The sequence below is a fragment of the Mytilus trossulus genome, chromosome 12 (genome assembly GCF_036588685.1).
Source record: "Mytilus trossulus isolate FHL-02 chromosome 12, PNRI_Mtr1.1.1.hap1, whole genome shotgun sequence".
NCBI classification, from domain to species: Eukaryota; Metazoa; Mollusca; class Bivalvia; order Mytilida; family Mytilidae; genus Mytilus; species Mytilus trossulus.
This window is the reverse complement of record NC_086384.1, coordinates 26,543,131-26,553,719: the sequence shown is the minus strand read 5'-3', so window position 1 is coordinate 26,553,719 and position 10,589 is coordinate 26,543,131. Positions and strand designations below refer to the sequence as shown.

General features: G+C 32.8%; 1 protein-coding gene across 6 annotated transcripts in view; it reads right to left on the bottom strand.

Annotated features, from left to right (window-relative positions):
- Positions 1-3,319: 3,319 nt before the first annotated feature.
- The window catches only part of LOC134693659 (uncharacterized), an 82,916-nt gene continuing 75,646 nt past the window's right edge, over positions 3,320-10,589 (bottom strand). For all 6 annotated transcript variants that reach the window (XM_063554543.1, XM_063554542.1, XM_063554547.1 and 3 more), the window contains 6 exons: positions 10,106-10,250; positions 9,463-9,625; positions 8,730-8,944; positions 8,389-8,524; positions 7,861-7,971; positions 3,320-4,910 (listed from right to left, as the gene is read on the bottom strand). In XM_063554543.1, the coding sequence (XP_063410613.1) occupies positions 4,734-4,910; positions 7,861-7,971; positions 8,389-8,524; positions 8,730-8,944; positions 9,463-9,625; positions 10,106-10,250 (947 nt within the window). In that variant the 3' untranslated portion in view covers positions 3,320-4,733. The remainder of the gene's footprint in view (positions 4,911-7,860; positions 7,972-8,388; positions 8,525-8,729; positions 8,945-9,462; positions 9,626-10,105; positions 10,251-10,589) is intronic.

Genomic DNA, 10,589 nt, shown 5'->3' with positions numbered 1-10,589 from the left:
GCTCTGAATTTGGAGTGTGAGTAAATAGTTGACACAACATAGGCGTCTGACAGAGAATGAATGTGATCTAATAACTTAAACTTTAAAACTTAAAAAAATTAAATTGGACATTTACCTATTATGGTCCAATATCCAAAATCTAAATACATGGTTATTTTCAGCATAAAAATTAACCCCAATTATTCAATTTTTTATGAAATTAAACAAAGTTTAATTTTGGACCCTTTGGGTCCCTAATTCCTAAACTGTTGGGACCAAAACTCCCAAAATCAATCCCAACCTTCTTAAAGATGTCAGTTGTTGTGATTTTTTTGCTTGTTGGAAAGTTTATTTTCGTTACAAAGCAATATTTACCCCTTCCTAAAAAAAATGTTTGTATCTACGTTGGCAATACTTTTTGATGAAACAAGGTTGTACTAATATGTTTATCTTTAATCAGTTTCGAATGAAAAATATTTCTGTAAAGTGTAAAGAATTGGAATGTTTTAATTATATTACAAGAGGAAATATCGTTAGAATGAATATACTGTAACAAATCTTGGGATTTTTTTTTTAAAGTAATCCCACGATGCATACCACCCCTAGGGATGCTAGTTTCAAAGTTAATCTGCAGCTTGAATTTTATTGCTGACGAAAACATTGACAGAACCAGCAAATAAAACATACGACAACTACTGGTATGTCGTTTTGGTATCAAGTACACAGCATGAACACCCAGATTCCAAATGAATAAAAAACAGACATGATTATGATTGTTAAGGATTTCCTCTTTTAGAAGTGTCGACTCGTAGGAGTATATGTTGAGTTTCAAAGCAAACTGTCGATGACTAATTAAGCAGTTTGGTTTTTTTTTATTTAAAAGGTAACCCCAACGTAGGTCAAGAAAAATTAGCAGAACATTTTACAGAATGATAAACTTAAATATGTACATGCTTTATTTTCGTTAAATATGTCTTTCCAAGGGTTTTCTACATTTTGCTTGGGAACCATCTGTGGTTTTTTTCACATGATGCCTTCATCAGCGTACAGATAAATTTTATGAAGCTGTACTTGGTAGAAAACTTAAATTGGTATTTGTATATTTCTACTTTTGTCGACTATAATAATCTATTATCATTCCAAAAGAAATTGCTCATAAATTTCGAGTCAAAATGTATCTTTACATGTGACGCAGGAATAAACTTGTCAGAGCATTAAAATTCTTTAAATACTTTTAAAAATGTTAATAGGGAAAAAACACTTTTAATTGAATTGATGACTGCATAGAATTTCAGTGGATCACCCAACATATACGATACTGTCATTATGTGCTGAATGTTATCTTTATATTTGATTTGTATTTTCTTATTGTATTGTTTAGTTTGTTGTTCATTTTGCATTCATTGTTTCTTAATATCCAGTCGCAAACGCTTCATATATATTCAGGATTAGAAAAAAGTTAATACATAAGGCAGGTTCTGCAAGGTCAGCCTACCACCATGAAGTGCAGGAAATATAGACAGCTACTTGAAAATGATAGGTTACAGGATATGGGAGTTTGAGTCTTGCAATAGGACATCTACAGACCTCTGAAATAGTTCTTTAAGGTGCAGAGATCAAACCTAATCTTCACGAGTCATTCCGACCAGACATGACTGCGTATTTATACATCCACACACTTTACAAAGGGTTTTGATGCTGGTACTGGAGAAGTCCAGGTGACCATTTTCTAACACTGTGGTTATTATTGTTTTAGCTAGCTGTTGAAAACCTTAGTGCATCCAATTCGTACAAGATGTTTTAAAGTAGGGTATGTACATGTCACCTTAAAAGACGAACCTTAACCATGTGCCGCAAGGAGTTAGGCATATCAGTTTTTCTAGGTAGTCTATATGTAGTTACTGTATCGTTAGCAATCATGATGTTTTCACTGATAAATTTATCAAAGCACACTTCAGCATAATTACAGTATGGGGAAACTGTACTTAAAACAGAGGAGGAAGAAACAAAGTTACATTAAAAGCTATTAAGTTGAGATGGGGTAAACTGACAAATTAAAAGTTGAGATAAACTGATAAAAAATGACAAGACAAAAAATAACTGAAAATGTTGATTCCAAACACAAAATTTGAGAAAATGTTAAATTTTCCAAGATTTGAGTTCCATAATGGGAATATCTGATATACTTTGAATTCGTCAAAATCATTCAATTGTATGAGCTGTTGACATATGGAGACACACATCAATCAAATACCACACACCCTCACATTGTAACTGGACAAACAAAATCTAACCATATTCCTAAGTTCTAAGACTCAAATCTCTACAAAATTTATCTAAAATTCTTGTGGTTATACACATCTACATAGGATTTCTCATTACCTACAAAATTTCATGAACTTCTATAGTGTGGTTTCAGAGGAGTTTTGATGACAAACTTTTGCAGTTGTATATTGAGGCCAATAAGTTCAAAGGGGAACAACTCCTAGAAAAATAATTGAATCATAATTTCCTGCTGATATGCAAAACTACTTCATGTCTTTACTATCGACAAAGTTTTATGAAGTTCTGTTGTGTGGTTTCAGAGAAGTTGTGATGGCAAACTGTTTCAATAGTATATTGAGGCCAATAAGTTCAAAAGGCAATTTCTCCTAGAAATATAATTACTATTCATAATTTCGGATTTTCCTGTCCATATACCCATCTTCATTACCATCAAAGTTTCATGAAATTCTTTTGTGTAGTTTCAGAGGAGTTTAGATAACAAGAACAACACTGAGGGACATACAAGTCAAAAACATTTTACCCACAGATGTTTATATGTAATACATTCAAAAATCATTGAAAACAGAAACAATTGAGCAAAGACTGTTTGGACATAAATTGACAAGTCCAAAATGGTAACAAAACTCCCAATATTCATTTGAGGTCATTTCAAGTATAAGCTCTGTGCACTGTAATTTTCTTGAAGAGAAGAAATTTTAAAGGGTCATTTTAGCCAACTGTATGTTTGTTTGTTTTGACAATTAACCAGTGGGCTACAGTTGTTCATATCCACATCATCCGACCTCTGGTGACTCAATGGCAATTAAACAACAGCTCCTTGTTTTTTTATACAGTATGTAAAAAGAGCATCTCCATAAGTTGTCCTCTAATAATATTTGGTTAGACCCAAAGGATTTTCCAATCAATTGCTGTAGACATAATGAAAAGTTGAGACTTTTCAGCATTACATTCTTTCCAAATGTCAACTCACATGGTCAAGACATTTAGCAAGGAACAATCAAAGTTGAAAACTGTGTTAGTTTGAATAAGGGCACAAACTTCAGAACAAAGACTATTAAATTTATATTTTTATTTTCTCTTCATCAAGTATCTTAAAAGCACCAACTTGCATACAAGTGTTATGTATTGTCAGCAGTTTATCACACTGTTAACCTGCATATAATATTACATTGTATTCATATTGACCAATCAAATACCAATGTGCATTTAGTAAAACCTAAACATTTGAAATCTTAAAAAGCTATAAATTTCAAACTATTTCACATTTCTAGTGCATTGCAAACAATTCAAAATCATATCAAACTTTGAAATAAGTGCAGGTCATAAAACTTTACAAATTTAATTTAGAAAACAAATTAAAATTGATTTGTATCATAATGCATTGCATTTGATATGTTGATTTCAGTCAAAGACATTTTGATTTGATTGATGTTGAAAACTAAAACTATCTTTTATAAGCTCCTTTCAGAGACATTTCCTTATAGCAATCACAAATTGTTCTCGATGTTGAAAACTAAAACTATCTTTTATAAGCTCCTTTCAGAGACATTTCCTTATAGCAAAATCACAAATTGTTCTCCATAAAACAAGAAGTCTTCTAAAACCCTGAATAATGCATGAAATAAAATATATGGCATATGACTATCACAAACTCAATCAATAAATAAATTAATATCTAACAAAATAAATAAAATAAATTATCAAAATTTACAAACAACATAACAAAAATTCTTTATACATTTATAATTCTAAATTTATATTTAGCAGCTATGAGCAAGTATTAAAAATATATCACAGACAAGGGGGAGACAACTTTGTCCAAACTTATTTTGGCACACTTTGTTAACAACTTTAAGTTGTGGCTTGTACTAATTAGCACTTAATATCACATATCGGTACTACTCCTTTCACAATAATTCACACCAAAGGAATGTAAACACAAAATCTTTTTAAAGTATCCACTGTTACTGATAAAAGACTAATTTTCATAATAAAATTCAGCAAAAAATCACCTATCATCTATGAGAGGTTTGTAATGCACTCCTTAGAAGTCTAGCATGTTTGAATGGAAGAGTGTTAGTTATAGTCAATTTTTTTTTAAAATCTAACCCTGATAAAACTGGCATTTGGAAAAATAATTTACAATCAATACAGAAAAATAATATTGTATCACAAGTTTTTCTGTCTAGAATCATACATGTAAAACCATTAACAAACACACACAACAGGTTTTGGGAAAGTCCATTCTAGGTTGTACATATGTTAATCTTTAATATCTCACTTTCACCCACTCATAGGTTAACAATATTTTCAATCTTATACTATTAGTTCTAGTAATCACTTAGACTTTACGTTAAATGAACAGATTTATATACAGATTGTGATGTATAAACTATTTCCCTGATGATTAATGTCGCCCTTCAATGTATTAACTATTTCCCTGGTAATTAATGTCGCCCAGCAGTATATTAACTATTTCCCTGATTGTCTCTGTATACAGGCATAGGAATCTGTGATGGTCTGGCTGAGAATGATTCTGATGATGAGCTCCTTGACATCTGCAAATGGTTTAGGGATGGACTTCTCTTCATTGCAATCTTAGACCTCTTTTTTCTCAAATACCAGTCCTTCCAGGCATAAAAGACCTAAAATAAATTAAGCTGAAGGTCAAATAATTTTTCCCGATGATTTTGGTCAATTTTTGAGGATATGAAAACCAGAATAATATTTTAAAAATTTACATTAAACACCAGGAATAATAATAACACAAAAACATGCGGGCTAGTAAAAATTATTTTCAACTAGCCCTGTTCTGTGTCAGGTAGCCTGGTTTGTGGGCCAACGGCCCACGAAGTGAGCAGGCCGTAGGCCTGCAAACAAGCTAGGGGGGTTTGGGGGCATGCCCCCCCAAAAAAAATTTGAAATTTAGATGCAAAATCCTGCATTCTGAGGCCTTTTAAGAAGATGTTCATACTAGTTATATCTTAAAAAAAAAAAAATAAAAAAAAATAATTACACCAAAAACATCCAACGGCAGGAATTTTTATTGTAGACGAATTTATGATATATCTCAAATATTTATTGTGTTAACATTTTTAGTCAAACATTAACATTTTGTATATTCCAGACCTACTTTAAAAAAATAAATAGTTCCCAGATTAAAAATATAGACTTCAAAATATTGACCAGGTTTATAGGGTGGTATTCAATTTACAAATATTCCTGCAGCATCAAATTAATTAATGACAATGTTGTACTGAGCTTGACAACTACATGTATCTCACAGTCTCCACCGCAAACATAACAATAGACCAACCACAAAGAAAGTGACAATTTTCATTTACATCAAAACAAATATGTGTGTTAACTCATCAACTGAAATAATCAAATTAAAAAAAAAAAAACAATGTTTTTGTTTATTTTTATTTACATAAATAAGTTGACTTGTTCCCTTGCCCTATTTTACTTTTGGTTTCTGAAGCCGAGTTTTCATGTTCTAACTGATTTGGGTCATCCTGTTCTCGTTAATGCATTAAGCAAGCATACATTTCAGTACGTGTGAACAACGCTTTCTGATACCAATGGCTTAGTCTTGCTATCATCATTACCCCCCAGTTCTCAAAAAGAAGCTACATGTAATCACATGCACATTTAATATTATTACCGGAAATTTACTTTCGTTTCAGTCCATTGCAATTGTAATGATAAGTTCCGAGCAATACGAAAGAATTATGACGACATGACAAACGCTAATTCGATAAAGACAGAGAAGATCGAAAAGTTTTCATCACCACGTGTACCTTTGGAGTAAAGGAAAATTTCAACAGGGAACCTTTTAACGCTCTATTTTAAGAACGAAAGGACATTTCCAATTTTAACTATTTTCAATACGCGACGACTGTCACAGTGCAGTGGCGGATCCAGAGGGGGGGTTCCGGGGGTGCGCACCCCCCCTTTATTTTTGCCGATCAATGCATTTGTATCGGGACATATGTTTTGCACCCCCCCTTTGCCCTGGGTTAGCACCCCCCTTTCGAAAATTCCTGCATCCGCCCCTGCAGTGTGTAATAGATAAGGGTAAAAATACGCACGCGATTTAACAGGATCTATGATATATCAATGTGATTAATAATAAAATACAATAAAACCAAAATGTATATGCAGTTTAATATTAATATTTATTTCAAAATCTTGAAACGTGGTGCATTCTTACTTTATCGGACGAGTAATCTTAATGGCCGAGTTGACAGTATAAAGCGACTGGTTTACGGTAGAATTTTTACCCTCCAGTACCTGTATCTGTATGTAAATAAAGAGGTCGCGGAACCAGTGTAGACAATAATCGACGAAGTTGTCAGATATGACCGGCGTTTGGACTCTACTTTGCCGAAAGTACACCAGTTTGATGTTCAATGACAAATAAATTTACTAGCCCCTAGGGCTACCGCGCTACGGACATTTACTAGCCCGACACAAAAGTTACTAGTCTCGGGCTAGCGGGCTAGCGTTAGTGTCGAACCCTGAATATTATGTGTATTATAAATGAGTTGAATATCAAGCTCAATGAGATAATAAATTAACCCAATCACGATTTCTGTTTCTCAAATATATGATTCATCAATAAATTATTAATAAGAAAAGTAATTTTACTTTCTTAGGTATGTAATGGTATAATGGAAGAGATCCCCATCACCACCCAAAATATTCAGAATCACTCTACATTTTTGTTATAAATAAAATCAGAATTACAAAGGTCATCTTAAAATTGTGGAGAGAAAGCACTTAAAAGACAAAAAAGCAAACATATTTGAATGGCCAAATAAAAAAGTATGTGTGTTTACTGTACCCAGGGGTCGAATTTAAGCTTTTTTGTGTACTAGCCAGTCGGACCAGTGGACTGAAAACTCTACTGGTCTGGCTCCAAATCTACTGGTCCTGCAAATTTTTCACATATTGTACAGTTCATTAAAATCCGATCTCCTATATAATGCAACCATTCACGATCTTTTTCCCATGATTTTTGGTATTTGCGTTTCCTTTTGTCACTTTCGTATACTTTATTTCGATCTTCCTTTTGATTTTCAGTTATCTTATTTTTTTGGTCCAGCGGTTTGATTCATTCCACAAATTTCCACATTTTATATTGTTGTGAAGGACGCTCACCAGAGATATTAATTAACTTGATCAAATGTTATACCCCCCAGTACCCTGTAATTGATTTCACAGGTAAATTGTTTTGTAAACAGACGGAGATTGCGATGCAATCAGTGATTTTTATCGACAAATTTCTACTGGTCAGCCGGACCACCAGCTGACAAAATTTACTGGTCCAACGCAAATTTTACTAGTCCCGGACTACCGGACTAGCACTAATTTTGACCCCTGACTGTACCCCTACTTGTCCTTATTTATATCCCATACCCTCAAGTTTTTTGGGCCATTTTTCATTAAATGCACTGTTGCTCTGGTGCTCCCACAGACTCAATGTAAATAAAAAAAAATCCTTATCTACCCACCCCATTTTTTTCAGCATGTGACAGTAAACACACATACTTTTTTGTTTGGCCTAACCATGATAAGAAACAATGGACTTACTGTGGATTTCAAATGTTTGGTCTCAAAGTTCTCTATTTTTGTCAAAGGCATTGTCTTAGCATACTCCACTCGCCATCTTCTCCAGGCAGTCTTCATCAAATTCTCACTTTCCTAAAACAGAATAAAACTTAATCAGAATATAGCATAGTGCACTGATACAAGGTTGCTTTATGAGACAAATAAATCAAGAATGTGTCCACAGTGCACAGATGCCCCACTCGCATCATCATTTTCTATGTTCAGTGGATATTGGGTCAAAACTCTAATTTGGCATTAAAATTAAAAAGATCATATAATAGGGAACATGTGTATTTAGTTTGTAGTTGATTTGATTTCAACTTCATCAAAAACTACCTTGACCAAAAACTTTAACCTGACAGACAGAAGAACGGACACACAGTTGGAAAAACCAAATGTCTGTAGGTGGGGCATAAAACTTACCAAAAGGCACCACAGACAATAGAAATATGCATTGGCTTTATTTCAGATTTTCTTTTATCAAAGACTACTCTTTGTAATTCTACTTACAACACATTTGGCTGTATATATTAAATCCACTCTGTACTTCCAAAGAGACCCAAATTTGTTTAGTAGTTTCTTTTTGCGGTACTGTATATGATGTACAACTTTCATTTCATTTAACCAGGCTTCCATGGCTATAGAACTGAAAGAAAAATACAATTTTATAGACAAAAATCTTTTACAAAATTAATGAACATTTTGAAAGTTTTAAAAAAGTGTTGATGACTGTACCAAAAAACAACATTTAAAGACAAAATTAGTGCTATACATTTTTCTCTGTGCTAGGGGGGAGAAATATCATAAAATGAAATTTTCTAATTCATGTTATTGACAATCCAACTGCTTACCATATCTTTCTGTTGTGATGATTAACAGCTTTGTCCATTTTCTCTTCATCTATTTTCCTTTCCAAATTTTTCCTGGCTACAAACTGCCTCCATTTCCTAACCCCTCTACGTGCTAACAAAAGGTGATAGCATCGCCTAGCAATGACTCGGTTTAATCTCTCTCTCCAGACATGTAAAGCACTATGTACACATTCTACATCTTTTTGTTCTGCTATCTGAAAAATAGAATAATATTTATTAAATATTGTTGCACAGTAGGATGGGAAAGTTAGTTATAATTTGCAATGACTAGAAGAGCAGGATCTCCTAACCCCTTGAAATCACTCCAGATTTTTTTAGTTGAGTTTGTGTTACTCAATCTTTTTATCTGTGAGTGTTCATGTTACTGTATGTCTCGTCCACTTTTCCCTTTTAGCTATAGTGTGTCTTCCAATTATGGTTTTGATTGTGTTTTGTATATATTTCTATGAACAGGATTTCAAATTCAAAACAAACATTGTAATTGAAATTGACATTGAAATATAAATTCACCAGGACATATCAGCTAGGAAAAAGTTTTAGTCAAAAAATATTTGCTAAGACAAAACAGTGAAAATTGACAATAACACTATTCACATGTATAATCTTTTTAAACCAAGATTAAATTGGATAGAAATACATCACTCCATGTAGAAACATTGCTCCAAAAATAAAATATGTTATATTCACTTTATTGACTGCATTTGTAACATACCTTTTCTGCTGTTTCAGTGAGAGAGTTGTAGTAATCAAACTGACATTTCATCGACATCCACACATCACCGACGATCCGTTTATTGACCTTACATGTCATTATTGCTCCAAGTCTCTTTAAATGAAGTTGTCTCCTGGTATAATCACGCCAGGATCTTAGCACTCTGAAAACAAGCCAGATATACAAAATGTATACTCATTCTAAAATATACGGGTCACAGCACAGCCAAAGCGGTCTATGATACTTTTTCCAGAGTCACAGACATCATGTTTTGTTTTGTCAGCAATTTAAAAGTTTTTCAAGGAAGTCATGCATGAGTCGAACATTGATAAATAAAATACAATAGACTCGGACTCCAATTTGATTTTATGAAAGAACTAAGCCTGTTGACCTGTGGTCATTTGGGGAAAACATGTTGTAGGGCATTGTGAAGAATAGATATTTGCTTTGTAGCATTCACTTTTGAATTAAGGAATACATGCATTTTTATATGATTTTTATCATTGATTCTTCATACATTTCTTTAGAAAATTGTTGATTCTTTGAACATTTAAGTTTGTGATTCACATGTATCCACAAAAGCCATGAAAATGGGTATCCAATAAATTCACTGCATCTTACACATTTTGTATGTTTGACTTACTGAATCTGTAGTTTGAGATGGAAGTGTCCCTGGACTGATTTCTGTGCTCTATGCATGTTGACCCAGTATACAAAGTAAGATTTTACATGTCTCTGTGATAAGGCTTCTTTGTAGGCAGCACATACTTCTAATCTTCTCTTTGATTCTAAAATAAATGTTGCATTTTGTTTCATAAGAATTCACCCAATATCAAATTCATTCAGAAAGCAATTTAAATGGTATTAAATATGTGCTTTTATTTTTAATTTATGACAGCAATATATTGTATTAGTTGAAGTCTAACTGAGTAATTACTGGGCTAAACAATACACACCAAAATTGTTAGTTAACATGAACTTATAATTCAGAAATTATTTTTGGAAGTTTGAAAACATATGATCAAACAGTTGATTTGGTTTGCAAAAGAAGTTAGAATCACAAGGTCATTAAGGGAAATGATGACAGGTACTATTCACATATTATAATTTTATACTCAAAAGCGTTT